Raw genomic sequence first — 15907 nt, 5'->3', positions numbered from 1 at the left:
ATCTCGAATTGGGAAAGTGTCTGTCCGTGTTTTAAGAAAGCTATTTCTATTGTCAGCGACGAGACATTTATCACAAAATACACTTGTAACAGGAATTGTGATTGGTCAATTGAAAAGTTTTACTTCTAGACATTGTTTCAGAAAATGCAGAGTACTCGGTATCTACACGCAGTCTCATTTCTGTTTTTGATATGTTGTGATATCAAATCATCCCAGGAACAAGCGTAAATATAAATATTACATTTAATGTCGAGTCATCAAAAGAAGAAGAAAAATAACACGAACGGCAAGGTTTTTTCAACATTGTCCAATGAAAAGCACTGTAACACATGACAGGCTGACTGAACGGTGTCCATTCCTGAATGCTGACGTCACCTTGGTGCGTGAAATTCGAACAAGGAGCGCAGGCTTTCAAACAACCTTCGTTTTAACAGATCTGGCGACGTGAGTGCGGGCTTCTACTCTGAAAATGACAACCACAGATATACCTTTGGGAATTGAAGAAGGGAAACCATCCTCTCGGTGAGTTTTTAAAGCCAAGTAGTGGAATTATTAAATTGTCAAAAGGTAGCCATGTTTTTTTGCCCTTTTCTTTCACACCGAGTATCGTAACCACTGGTGGTGTCGCTCCGCAGCCGCGGTCGGCACGGCAGAAGTGTCTTTTATGTTGCTCATTTGGCTCTTGGTTTCCTTTGAGGAAAGCCCCCAAGTGCTGTAGCCTGTAGAATTTATGAAATGAAATTTCAACGGCCCATGCCCTGAATAAAGTTTTAAAACAGAATTTCACTCATTTAAATTGAATTGTTTGTTTCTCCTTATTGCTTCCTGCTCAGTTGGAGATCACACCAACTGAATGCTGCACACGTTGAATAGCAAACAAGTAAACTATCCAGTATGTGGTGAAATGTACAAAGTTTGTGGGACTTGCTAGAGTATCACCGTGTAGAAGCTAACAGTCAAAGTGGCATGCTGTGCGTATTTTCTGGAAGAGCAGTATATTTGCTATTTGGCGCTGCTTTCAAAGCGCAATGTAGAAGCTAACTATCGAAGAGATGCTGTGTGCTAATATGGTCAAAGGAAAAATATATTGGCTGTTTAGTGCTGCTGTGATAGCCCTATGTAAAAGCTAACTATCAAAGGGATGCTCTGTGCAGATTTATCAAGAGGGCAATAAATTTGCTATTTAGCCTTGCTGTGATAGTGTGGATGTGTTGAAAGGACAATATATTTGATGTTTAGTGCTGCTAGAATAGTGCTACATATATGTAGAAATTATTTAGTGATGCTATAATGTCGCTGTCTGGTAGCTATGTCAAAAAGTGAATTTCTTCAATTTTTTGGGTGGGACAATAAATTTGCTATTTAGCGCTGCTATAATGTGATATAGTAAAATACATTTTGCCATTCTGAATAAGCATATAGGTTTAAAATGGCACGTGTTACAAGGCCAGTGGTCCTACATTGCTTGTTTAACCTAGAAAACTGATCGGTGTATTATGCTATTAATTGTAGAAGACAAAGTTGTGGTATTAGTAAGTACATCTCGCTTACTATTAGAAATATTAATTCACACAAATTGGAAATTAGTGCATTACATAATAAATATGCCTGAAAACTGATCTCAATGAACTAGTTTCAAATTGCTAATTAGCCAATATATTGTGTTGTAAAGATAAGATGATCCTGACTGTGATAGATAGCATCTATTTCGAGAATATTTTCATATTTGCCAATTAGCAAATATATTGTGTTGTAATGGTAACATGATCCTGGCAGTGATAGTTAACACCTTTTTAGACAATACCTTGAAGTTGCTAATCAGCATGTATATTGTGTTGTACGGATTACTTACCCTGGCTGTGCTAGGTAGCATCTGTTCAGACAATACTTTGAAATTTAAGATAAATACACATGTAGTCTTCTAGTGATGCTAGTTTGCAGCTATCTAATGTAGATTTGAAATGCAAATTAGTAAATATATTGTAAAATGGAACTGCGCTGAGGAATGCTATATAGATGCAAACTATTACTAGAAATGCTAATAGCAGGTAGTGCCTGCTCAGTTTGAGATCACACCAGCTGAATGCTACACATGTTGAATAGCAAACAAGTAAAGTATCCACTGTAATGAAATGCTTAAAGTTTGGTAATCACTGCTGTCACATCAAAATGTCATAACCTCAGGCTCAGGTGTACTAATGAGTACCTGAGCAACTATTTCAGATCATAGGCTGATAGAAGAAGTAAACTTAAACAGAACTTAGAAGTGCATTTATAATGCTTGCTTTTTACAATGAATGGCTGCGAAGGGGGACACTGACTATAAATGAAAGCATCAACCTCGTCTTACATCCAGTGAAACTGAGCCAACACGTAATGTGGAGCAATTTTTATATTTATATGTTAGTAGATCTGACTGATCGGATGATGAATGTGCTCTATAATTGTATTATTTATTATCATAATCCAAATTGTTGTTGTCAGGGTGCTGAGACCCCCAGGAGGTGGTTCAAGCTTCAGCCTGGGAGGTGCAGACCCTGCCCCACTCCCTCAGAAGCCACGTCAGTCTGCCAGTGATGCAAGCCCCGCTACGGAGACTTCATCACCGGCAGTGACGAAAGCAACACCAACACCAGATAATACAAAACCTGATGGAAAGGCGGCATCTTTCAAGCCAGTGGAAAACTCACACTCCAGAATTTTTGGAGATGCTGGCCCTGCCACTGGATCCCCATCACGTGGACGAGATTTGTCCAAAGGAGGTAAAAAAAAAAGTGTTCAAGAGTTGGTGCTGTCAGTAATCATGAGCATGTTTGATCAGCAGTTTCCATTGTTCATTCCGTTTGTGTACATGCATTGATCATGTGCTGCATAACAACCTAACAATTACTCAAGGTAAAGTTTGTTATGTGTACATCAACTGTAAAGGTTCTTGCTTGCCAAACTATCCACATGCACTGTGTTAGTGACTAAACAAAGCATTGCTTTATAAAAATCATTATTTTTGGCACTGTAGCATCAGCCTTCAACCCGATAACAGGAGAGGTGTACCCAGGCTTCGAACATATTGTCACAGACATAGATAGCATACTATTTGGGAGGTCACCCAGTCGAGGTATTGTTCAGCAGACTGGTACATTGTACCAGGATTTGTGTAAAGGTTTACAGTGTTTGTTATGGTTTCTGCAAAGGAAAACGCCATATTTGTGTTTCCAGATATTTCTTGCATGCCTTTGCATGATTAATAATTTTTACATGCTACTGAAAGTTATCAGGTTAGCTCCCAGTAGTAGACCATCTCCTGGCATGGGATAAGCAAACACTGCCTTATTGTGTAGTTATAGTAGTGTCAAGGCTTAATAGATATGCTTGCCGGTAGGGGGTAGAATGTTGGGGCTTGTTAAATGTTTAGTTGAATAATCAATAATTCAAATAATAAGGTATTGATTTTAAGAGCCTTTGTTAAATATTAATAAAGTTTATGGATTTGCATTGTGCCTCTGATACCAGTAAACTTGCTAGCTATTACTTGGTGAAACATAGTCAACAACTTTTTGGCAATTACTTTGCAAAAAAACTCAAAGAAAACTCATTTTATTTCAATCAATGTTCAGATTAAGCTAAGTGTTAAGTTACCTCCCTTGCATCAACAGCAGCTGTACATACAAGTTGTTTTAGCAAAGAACTTTGGAAACAAGAAATGAAGGTCAGGTAAATAGAACTGATTAATATTTGTCAAATTTTTAAATAGCTAAGTTGTCGAGAGCAAGGCACATGACTGACCAGATGTGTACAAGTATTAAATATGATGGCTAACCACGTCTGAATGCATTTGTAATTTAATCTTTTTGTGAGGTGTATTGTTGGCAGCCAGAGGAAAAAATGATGTGAGAAAGTGGTTGGCTAATGAAAGCTGCTCAAAATACTGGTTTTATTAGGAGAGAATTTTTGTTGTTCCAGTGGCTTATAACTTGCATTAAGTTCCAGGATAATTAATACTTTTATGTCTAGGTTCATTTCAAAGAGGTAATGGGCCTGGACGTTGAGTGAAACAAATTATAAACAAAAGATGTTGTATTGTGCATTTCCAGATGTTTTGTTTTTTTTTGTTAATAAGAAATTTGAAATACTGCTTAGTGGTAACAAGGAGGAAATGTTTCAAAATCATATTTTGATGTTTCAGCTATAATTGGCTGTTTTCATTCATATATTCACTTCAATTTTTCAACTTTTTCATATGTGAAAATATGTGGTTTGGGGAATTGTGGATTAAGTAATATTGGTTCAGTGTGTTTGTGAAGTAAAGATCTTCATAAGAAATGTGCACTACATGTACCATGACTTGACAGCATAAACACACATTTGGAAACCATTGCAAATTCACACTAGCTGACTTCTCACCATTTGTGAAAGTTGAAGAATTCAAGGTCAAATGCAGAACAATATTTGTAGTGCTCCAAAATTGCCCCAAAACCCAGATAGTTAATCAGCTGTTTGTTAACAAACGTGTAAATTTGCATATTAAGCTTAATATATTTCAGTGATTTTTCAGTGTTTGCCAAATTCCATTTATACCAGCCTAAAAAAAAAATGAAGGGTGCAACCAAATGAACGTGTTGTATTTGGTTGTTACATTGTTTGATTTTTTGTTAAAATGTTGTGTTGTGTGGTGATTATATTCTGGCTTTTCTTTGAATTGTTGTATTGCTGTCAAATTATATACACTGTTAAAGTGTTTGGCACAAATACCTAAAATAATTTTTACCACATTTAAAGAATGGTTGCCTTTTCCCTCCTAAAACCAGACACAAACATTTATACCAAGGCAACATAGCGGTTATGTTACTAACAAGAAAGAAAGCTTATTTATGGTCGCTTTCAAACTGCCACAACAGTAATACATTTTCAGGCTTCATGTGTCCCAGTGTGGTTATGTTGGACCACCCTTCGAAAGAACCATTTCCACCATTGTTTGTGGAATGTACGTGTATATGTATGTTTTTGGAGCCTGAAGATACTTGGTGTCATACACTAGATGAGAGATTGCTGTCAGCGGAAATCTTTGACCTGGAGTTGAATAGGTTTAACATTTGCATGTAATGTGCCAGGTTTAGCTGGAGCTCTTGCTAGATAACACCATAAGGAAGTGCATGTTTGATGTATGTCTCAATCTGAAATGGTTACTCTAACTACATGTTTAATATTGAGATATAGGTATAGTTATAGACAGTTTGTGTCAGAGATGTGTGCTGTTAAAGATGCAATTAAATAACCGGGATCTTGTTTTGTTTTCAGCAGGTGCAAGCCCTGTAACTGGACAACAAACTAAAACACCGGTAAGTTATATGGGTGTATGCTGTGCCTTCTAAGACAAGAGTGAATGCTGTTGTGATTTCACTATCCTATCTATTTCTGAGTATTTTTGGGACTTGTTTTAAGTTGTACCCCACACTAGCCATCTGTAAATTAGGGGTTCATTTTGTATTTGCTCATTTTTTGTTATTAATGAATTTTGGAGATACTGAAGTCACAACTTCATGTAGCAGTCTTAAGTTGGGCTATCGCATAGGCCTTTTTATAATCTCTTTGAATTGCAGTACAATAGATGTGTACAGATCCAAGCTTTGCTACAACCTTAGTTACTTAGTTATCTGTCTGGGGCAATCCATGTACATGTATGTCAAGACAGCAATGAATATGTACAAGTATATGCAAATTTTCTAGATTTCATAGTATATGTTGGAGAACAAAATAAACAATTGTGTGCAATACTTAATTTTGCATTGCTCCTTTTCTGTTATATAGTATGTTTCAAAAGATAGAAGTTCATATGATTTTTTCTCTGATGAAGTAAATTTTACCTCATATATTAAAAACAAAATCGTCATTAATGGAAATATTGTTGAGTACAGCATTAAACCCCAGTCAAGTCCAAAAAATTAAAAAAAGAATAGCCAGATAGTCTTATGCCAATACATTGTTTATTTTTAGGAGCAGCCTTCAACAAAAGTACGCCAGCCTCCCGGAGGATTCAGCCATGGCATATTTTGAGGATAAGCCCATCGATAGGAATAAGGACTCAACAGTTTGCTTACTTGTACCTTAGCTAGCATGTAGTATAACCCAAATTTGGTGCCTGTGAGAAAAGGATTCTTAACATTATATATTCAATTGCTGCCATCTTTAAGCAAAGAATGTAAAAAAGGAGATGGATTTCTGCTTTCACTGTATTGTAGCTGAAAATGAAGAGTAGAAATTATGCATGCTGTGTTAAGATATATCATTGTTAATAGTTTATTTTCGAATGCCTTTGAGATGACTTGGTTGTGTGACAGTCCCTCTCCTTAAGGTGATTTCTGGGCTATATCCTGACATTGGGAACAAGGTACTCTGTGACAAGTTCTGTGATAAATCATATGCCATTATTTTGTCATTTCATATTGACTAGATTGGGTTATTTAAAAAAAAAAATAACTTCCTGTATAAATTTAAATCATGTATGAACCTTAGATTTAGATAGCCCGGGTTGGTAATTCGTGTATAGTCCTGACAGAAGTTGACGTAAGACAAGATCAACCAAATTTTCTAGTGGTGCATCAATTGGCTGCAAGGTCGCTTCTGCTCTCTTTCACATTGGAAAAGTATCCGCAAAGTTCTAGCACGGCTGTGTTAGTAGTTGATGGATAGTTTTTTTCCGTGAATTATGTGTCAGGCGTGTTAAGATATTCCCTTTTTATCAACAATTGTAACATTTCCAAAGTGATAAAGTAGTGACAAGGTGCACTGTCATCCCATTCCAATATTCCTAATATACCTCTTGTTTAACATTTCCATGATTATAGATCGATAATGCCAGTGCTGTGTACCCTGTGGGCAATTTTTCCATCAAGGGTATAAATGATGAACTTGCATGTTCACCCACCAACTGCTGCTTTAGGTTGATTCTGATGATACCAGCCTCAAGTGTTCCATATACAGCTTCTCTGCGAAATTTAGTTAAACGTTTTTATATGACCGGAAGCCTTGTTTTGGATGAATTGCAACATTTGATATCATAAATAAATGGCTAATTTATCTGTTATACCGACACATTTCTTTCATTATTTGAACAGAGTAATAGGGTATACGGTTATAATTTATGGTTATATAAAGAAATAAAGTTTTATCAGCTTTATGCATGGGATTGTAGAGAATACTGTTAATATGGAACTAAACGTGAGAACGCTCTACGCCGAATTTTCAAAATTGCATTTCAAATCCGGTGAAATTGAATTAATTTCACTGAAGTTTCCGGTCACTGCACGAACTGAATTCGTAGTCATGGGTTACTCATTTCAAACGCTCCCAGATAAATAGACAATTGCAGTTCAAACATCAATGTTTATTTAAGGCATACTAGTTCAATTCCAGCTCATGCTGGCTTCCTCTCCGGCCGTACGTGGGAAGGTCTGGCACCAAACTGCGGATGGTCGTGGGTTTCCCCCGGGCTGCGCCCGGTTTCCTCCCACCATAATGCTGGACTGCCGTCGCATAAGTGAAATATTCTTGATTACGACGTTAAACACCAATCAAATAAATAAATGCATGCTCGTTACATAACTGCTACTGCGAGATAAAGTTGACCTTTGAAGCCTGTGCGACGCACCGAGGTTAAGATAAAGAGAATGCATTTGTATCCAGTATAAATACAAACAAAAGATTAAGACAGTGGTTTCTGACACCGCTTCCCGTCTCATCAACGTGACCCCAGTGACCCTAGCGCGGTTCTAGATTCCCGTACAAAATTTGCTAATGGTGGCAGTGATGGGAAGCCGGATCGATCATCATTCAATCTCATTAATAGATGTTCTGTAAGTGAAAAGTTTGGAAACAAGTTGCTGTAGTACATACAGAAATAAACAAGGGTACACAGTTTGAACACGAATTTAATAAAAAGAAATGACCTCGAAGTGTGATAAATATTGGCAACCCGGTCATTTTGTGTTCGACAACATTTTTCCAATTAATATTTAGCTTACACTTGTACAAGTTGGCTGTGGCCAGTGTTCATCTTGTAGGTTGGCATTGTCCATACTTCGAGTCGCTAGCTGTGACTGAATCGTCTACTGCATGCAGTTCTCTATTGAAGAGCATGAGTAAATCTTCATGGTCTTTAAAAAATATATATATATATATATATATATATATATATATATATATATATATATATATTATTCTAGAGAAACAATTTCTACGCTGTTTGTGGAAGTGGTCCACGTACGACCAGTAATGAAGTCCCAACCATTCACAAAATTAACATACACATTCAGAGCCGTTTGTAAATGGCCTGGCATCAGTTGATGGCCAATCCTATTGCCCCAATTTCCAGTCTACCCATAAGCTACATGGTCTGTTTCTTTGTGGATCTAGCTCATATGACTGAGTGAATGGACGATAGATTCAAGAGGAAATGGGACGTGCCCGAGGGATTTAAATGGTTGTCATTTAGTCTCTAGGATACACGAACTGCGGGTTCATTTTTTTTTTCAGAATTTGTATATATATATATATATATATATATATATGTTATACAAATTTTACGGTTTTCGAATTTTAACTAAATTTTAATTGGTCTTAAACATGCCTGTTTCTTGTTTTAATTTGAATGTTCTCATTATCGCATGGAAAACCATTCACTGATTCTTGATTTAAATATGCTCTGGCCACCATATGGCTGAAATATCGCCAATGTGGCGTTAAGCCATAATCATTTATTCAATTCTGGTCCAAGAATCAAGAAGCTGTCTTAGATTTAAGTCAGACATAGTCTTAATTTCTGGTATTAATTCATAATTTAAATTTAACCATTAACACTTGTTTTCAATTTTGTCATGACGGACAAAGACAACTCTGGGCATGGAAGTATGAATTCCTAGGGTAAGTCACAATTTTAGGGTAGTAAACTATTTTGAAGCTATGACTAAGTACCTCAGAAACTTTCCCTAAGTCTGTGGTTTACCCGACCACTCAGATTTTCTGATCCCATAAAAATGACCACCGTCACTGAAAAATGCTTCAGTAGGTCTATCAAAAATCTAATAAGTATATAAATAAGCAAAAGAATCAATCAACTACTATGTAACAGTACTGCCATTCTAAAGACCATGCACTCTGTAACAGGATGAAGCTTGCTTGGAGCATTTGGCAGAATACACACGGCTTGTCTGTTTTGATTAACGCCTAATTCAAAGTAGCACTTATGTATCTGTTCAATGGGAGTAACAGCTTTTCTCGTCATGTATAACTTTGTCTAACAATCCCATTTCGTATTGTTAATCTTCTGGAAACACCTTTCTGGATTTTTTCGTATTTTTTCCCCCTGTTTGTCCTGTTGTACGTTTGTAACTTGCTCAACACATCTATATCTAACACATTCGGTTAATTTTTGTATGGCGAATTGCAAATACACTGCATGAAGGAGTGCAATAAGATTCAGTACTCAAAAAAAATTAACATGGGTCTCCTTCATTAACACAGACAATGAAGAGCTGGTTTTTACGATTTAATGGCTATGAGTAAACGTGTCGTCAATCACGACATCTTTACCAGCGAGGCTTTTACTTTCAAACACAAACTGATTGTTTCTTTTGTGGAATGTGAAATCCAGGAAAATATCAAGCCGCTGGCATCCTGTTGGCTAAGATTCCGATTGTGTGACAAGAATTTACTTTTAAATTTAACTTATCCGACCTAAAATGCTCAACACAGCATGATAATTCGACAGGTCCAGCTTAATGGAGAACAAGAACATTACATGTAATTTACACTAAAATGCCCAGTATTCCCATTCAACATTTACAGTATAAATAGCTGGAGGCATATCATAGAGTACCACATGAAATCTACATCTTTATTGTTCCCTGATAACAGAATTTATTTACTTATTTGATTGGTGTTTTTGCCGCACTCAACGCCATCGTAAAATATTTCATTTATTCAACAGCGACTGATAACAGAATTATGACGAGATACGCAGGGATTTTGTCTCCTAGACCCCGGCTATTCTATATTCTCCAGTCACACGGGAACCTGTCTCCCTCAGACACTAGGGATTCTGTCTCCACTAGACCCTGGCTATTCTATATTCTCCACACACTCGGGAACCTGTCGCCCTCAGACACTAGGGATTCTGTCTCCACTAGACCCTGGCTATTCTATATTCTCCACACACTCGGGAACCTGTCTCACCCAGACACCAGAGATTCTATCTTCACCAGATCCTGGGTATTCTATATTCTCCACACACACGGGAACCTGTCTCCCTCAGACACTAGGGATTCTGTCTCCACTAGACCCTGGCTATTCTATATTCTCCACACACTCGGGAACCTGTCTCACCCAGACACTAGGGATTCTGTCTCCTCTAAACCCTGGGTATTCTATATTCTCCAGACACTCGGGAATCTGTCGCCCTCAGACACTAGGGATTCTGTCTCCACTAGACCCTGGGTACTCTATATTCTCCAGACACTCGGGGAACCTGTCTCACCCAGACAGTAGGGATTCTGTCTCCACTAAACCCTGGGTATTCTATATTCCCCAGACACTCGGGGAACCTGTCTCACCCAGACACTAGAGATTCTGTCTCCACTAGATCCTGGGTATTCTATATTCTCCAAACACGCGAGAACCTGTCTGACCCAGACAGTAGGGATTCTGTCTCCACTAGACCCTGGGTATTCTATATTCTCCAGACACTCGGGAACCTGTCGCCCTCAGACACTAGGGATTCTGTCTCCACTAGATCCTGGGTATTCTATATTCTCCAGACACTCGGGAACCTGTCTCCCTCAGACACTAGGGATTCTTTCTCCACTAGACCCTGGCTATTCTATATTCTCCAGACACTCGGGGAACCTGTCTCAACCAGACACTAGGGATTCTATCTTCACTAGATCCTGGCTATTCTATATTCTCCACATGCTGGGGAACCTGTCTCACCCAGACACTAGGGATTCTGTCTCCACTAGATCCTGGGTATTCTATATTCTCCACATGCTGGAGAACCTGTCTCCCCCAGACACTAGGGATTCTGTCTCCACTAGATCCTGGGTATTCTATATTCTCCACACACTCGGGAACCTGTCTCCCTCAGACACTACGAATTCTGTCTCCACTAAACCCTGGCTATTCTATATTCTCCACACACTCGGGAACCTGTCTCCCCCAGACACTGGGGATTCTGTCTCCACTAGACCCTGGCTATTCTATATTCTCCACATGCTGGAGAACCTGTCTCACCCAGACAGTAGGGATTCTGTCTCCACTAGATCCTGGCTATTCTATATTCTCCACATGCTGGGGAACCTGTCTCCCCCAGACACTAGGGATTCTGTCTCCACTAGATCCTGGGTATTCTATATTCTCCACACACTCGGGAACCTGTCTCCCCCAGACACTAGGGATTCTGTCTCCACTAGACCCTGGCTATTCTATATTCTCCACACACTCGGGGAACCTGTCGCCCTCAGACACTAGGGATTCTGTCTCCTCTAGACCCTGGCTATTCTATATTCTCCACATGCTGGGGAACCTGTCTCACCCAGACACTAGGGATTCTGTCTCCACTAGATCCTGGGTATTCTATATTCTCCAGACACTCGGGGAACCTGTCTCACCCAGACACTAGGGATTCTGTCTCCACTAGACCCTGGCTATTCTATATTCTCCACACAGTCGGGAGCCTGTCTCACCCAGACACTGGGGATTCTATCTTGACTAGATCCTGGGTATTCTATATTCTCCATATGCTGGGGAACCTGTCTCACCCAGACACTGGGGATTCTATCTTCACTAGATCCTGGGTATTCTATATGCTCCATATGCTGGGGAACCTGTCTCCCCCAGACACTGGGGATTCTATCTTGACTAGATCCTGGGTATTCTATATTCTCCATATGCTGGGGAACCTGTCTCACCCAGACACTAGGGATTCTGTCTCCACTAGACCCTGGGTATTCTATATTCTCCACACACTCGGGAACCAGTCTCCCCAGACACCAGAGATTTTGTCTTCAGGGATTTTGTCTCTCAGACACAAGGGATCCCAAACCCCAGGGAGACACCAGAGATTCTGTTTCCTCCAGACACTATGGATTCTGTCTTCCCCAGATACCTGAGATTCTGCCTCCCCCCCCCCCCCCCTCCCCCGGTAGGTCGTCTCAGTGGAGCAGCACTAGATGAAAGAGCGGTGGAAATCCGCCCTGAAAGAAGAAGACACATTACATGCACGTGTTAGGACTCCTTCGTCGTGAGATGATTGAAAAATTGTTAAGTTCGACGTTAAACCCTAAACACTCACTAACTCACTCTGTGTCCTCCAAACATTAGAGATTATATCTCATTTATACCTCATTAGGGATTTCGTCTCCTTCACGCACTATGCATTCTGACTTTTCCAGACACTTGTTTTCTTCCAGACATTATGGAATCTCTGCCACCTCCATACACTAGGACTCCTGTATCCTCCAGACATTACGGAATCTCTGCCACCTTAATACACTAGTACTCCTGTCTCCTCCAGATATTACGGAATCTCTGCCACCTTCATACACTAGGGCTCCTGTCTCTTCCAGACGTTACGGAATCTCTGCCACCTCCATACACTAGGACTCCTGTCTCCTCCAGACATTACGGAATCTCTGCCACCTCCATACACTAGGACTCCTATCTCTTCCAGACACTATGGAATCTCTGCCACCTTCATACACTAGGGCTCCCGTCTCTTCCAGACATTACGGAATCTATGCCACCTCCATACACTAGAATTCCTGTCTCCTCCAGACATTACGGAATCTCTGCCACCTCCATACACTAGGGCTCCTGTCCCTTCCAGAAATTACGGAATCTCTGCCACCTCCATACACTAGGACTCCTATCTCTTCCAGACACTATAGAATCTCTGCCACCTTCATACACTAGGGCTCCTGTCTCTTCCAGACGTTACGGAATCTCTGCCACCTCCATACACTAGGACTCCTGTCTCCTCCAGACATTACGGAATCTCTGCCACCTCCATACACTAGGACTCCTATCTCTTCCAGACACTATGGAATCTCTGCCACCTTCATACACTAGAGCTCCCGTCTCTTCCAGACGTTACGGAATCTCCCCTGCCACCTCCATACACATGGACTCGTGTCTCCTCCAGACATTACGGAATCTCTGCCACCTTCATACACTAGGGCTCCTGTCTCTTCCAGACGTTACGGAATCTCTGCCACCTCCATACACTAGGACTCCTGTCTCCTCCAGACATTACGGAATCTCTGCCACCTCCATACACTAGGACTCCTATCTCTTCCAGACACTATGGAATCTCTGCCACCTTCATACACTAGGGCTCCCGTCTCTTCCAGACGTTACGGAATCTCCCCTGCCACCTCCATACACATGGACTCGTGTCTCCTCCAGACATTACTGAATCTCTGCCACCTTCATACACTAGAATTCCTGTCTCCTCCAGACATTACGGAATCTCTGCCACCTTCATACACTAGAGCTCCCGTCTCTTCCAGACGTTACGGAATCTCTGCCACCTCCATACACTAGGACTCCTATCTCTTCCAGACACTACGGAATCTCTGCCACCTTCATACACTAGGGCTCCCGCCTCTTCCAGACGTTACGGAATCTCCCCTGCCACCTCCATACACATGGACTCGTGTCTCCTCCAGACATTACGGAATCTCTGCCACCTTAATACACTAGGACTCCTGTCTCCTCCAGGAATTACGGAATCTCTGCCACGTTCATACACTAGGGCTCCCGTCTCTTCCAGAAATTACGGAATCTCTGCCACCTCCATACACTAGGACTCCTGTCTCCTCCAGACATTACGGAATCTCTGCCACCTCCATACACATGGACTCCTGTCTCTTCCAGAAATTACGGAATCTATGCCGCCTCCATACACTAGGGCTCCCGTCTCTTCCAGACATTACGGAATCTCTGCCACCTCCATGGACTAGGACTCCTGTCTCCTCCAGACATTACGGAATCTCTGCCACCTCCATACAATAGGACTCCTGTCTCCTCCAGACATTACGGAATCTCTGCCACGTTCATACACTAGGGCTCCCGTCTCTTCCAGACGTTACGGAATCTCCCCTGCCACTTCCATACACTAGGATTCCTGTCTCCTCCAGACATTACGGAATCTCTGCCACCTTAATACACTAGAATTCCCGTCTTCTCCAGACATTATGGAATCTCCTCTGCCTCCTCCATACATTAGGACTCCTGTCTCCTCCAGATATTAGGGATTCTGTCTCATCCAGACATAAACAATTCTCTCCCTAAGAACTCTGTCTCATCCTCCGGATACTAAGAATTCTGTCTCCCACCAGCCACTCCCGCGGGGATTCTGTGTCCTACAGTCACTAGGCTTTCTGTCTATTCTGTGTCTTTCTGACATTAGGGATACTGTACCCTCCAGACAATTCATGTTCTTCATCGTTTTGTTTGAATTTCTCAGTAATAACATTCATGTGAAATTCGGAGAAACCATATATCAATAGTGTATAGGTGTTCTGATAGGCGCAAATTGTGCCATCGCCACATCTTTGACTGACCTACACCTATATGAATACGACTATATGCAGAAACTATTAACGAGTCTACAAAGCTTCTACAAAGCCATCGCAATGTTGCGTCAAACGCATTTAGCATGGTGACGTATCTCTTCTCTGTATTAATATGTTATCGTGAAAACAGAGCTAGGCGCAGTTTTATACATCTTACCTGGGCCTGTATTTCTAAAGAGAAAAAAACGGTTTCCTGTCTCGCAGACTTTACGACAAGAGGGATAGTCGCGATTTTGAAATTGTAAATTATCCTAACTTGGACAGCAGTATACCGAAGGGTCCTGCATATGGCATGTACATACCTCGCCTTGTAGCATTTGTAAGATCATGTATGTTATGTGACGAATTCACGTTATTACTGCAAAAAGGAGTGTATCAATGTTATTCCATCAACGCCTTCACTTTAAGTTTCTTAAAGTGAACATACAGTCAGCCACTAGAGCTGAACTGATCAATAAAGTAATATTCCAGAAATATTCTAAAAACATTAAAAAAATTCTACACCTCTTATCAACAAAATAAAGAGCAAATGATTGTCAGTACCTCATTGCCAATGAGAAAATACAAACAAAAATGCCTGATACCCAACCAAAGAGTATCGGTTCTGTGCCGTTTTCAAAGGGCCGATGTTTCTTCGCCCTGTTTCTGGACGATCTTCGTGAGCACAAGCGTTGTGTTTTAGCAGTCCTGCTCGTCCTCTTCTGCGACCTGCATGAGTCGGTGCATTAGGCCTAGCTGCCTGTACAGACATCAGGGAATTTACCGAACATAGCAGATCCCTCTGTTTTACAAGAGACTCTTTCATGCAGATTTTCATATCTTTCATTGGAAGATATTTTCGAACCAAATCCGAAGCGGTTTTCTGGCCAGCTCACCCCGGCAAGTTACTGCAGTCTCCTGCCGAACATGTACGCGTTGTGACATGGTCAGTCGTTCTCCGTTCCCTCTTCATAAATGTGTGGTCCAAAATGCATCAGTTTAACATTTAAACTAGCCGCAAAATCCGACATATTGCACTATAAAAATCCACACTGACAATCGAGAGTTAATAGGTGTTTTGACGTGACAGCCAATAATCAAGGGACGCTTTCAGCGCTAGTGATTGGCCAAGTTCATCAGGGCTTCTACAGCATGGCTATTCGGAGTGAATTGTCCGTCAGTGCCATATCCCAGTGCTGAACTACATCGTCTCGGCTTTCAAATCTTTACAGAATTTTTTACATATTTTTGTGTGATAACTGTGTCCTATATCCTTTCTAGCTATGTATATATACTGGCAGACT

At 40.6% G+C, this 15907-nt stretch overlaps 1 protein-coding gene across 4 annotated transcripts; it reads left to right on the top strand.

Moving 5' to 3' along the window:
- The first annotated feature begins 375 nt into the window (after nt 1–375).
- LOC135472897 (jupiter microtubule associated homolog 1-like) lies at nt 376–7297 on the top strand. Of its 4 annotated transcripts, none has more exons than XM_064752620.1 (5): nt 376–522; nt 2485–2762; nt 3017–3115; nt 5299–5336; nt 5992–7297. In XM_064752620.1, the coding sequence occupies exons 1-5, from the start codon at nt 470–472 to the stop codon at nt 6049–6051; spliced, it is 528 nt and encodes a 175-aa protein (XP_064608690.1). In that variant the 5' UTR covers nt 376–469; the 3' UTR covers nt 6052–7297. The 4 variants fall into 4 exon arrangements, with proteins under 4 accessions (XP_064608690.1, XP_064608689.1, XP_064608693.1 ...); XM_064752619.1 differs by having other exon boundaries at nt 5296–5336; nt 5992–7296; XM_064752623.1 differs by lacking the exon at nt 3017–3115.
- The last annotated feature ends 8610 nt before the right edge of the window (nt 7298–15907 follow it).

This window comes from Liolophura sinensis, chromosome 8 (genome assembly GCF_032854445.1).
Source record: "Liolophura sinensis isolate JHLJ2023 chromosome 8, CUHK_Ljap_v2, whole genome shotgun sequence".
Lineage (NCBI taxonomy): Eukaryota > Metazoa > Mollusca > Polyplacophora > Chitonida > Chitonidae > Liolophura > Liolophura sinensis.
This window is presented reverse-complemented; position numbering and strand designations above follow the sequence as displayed.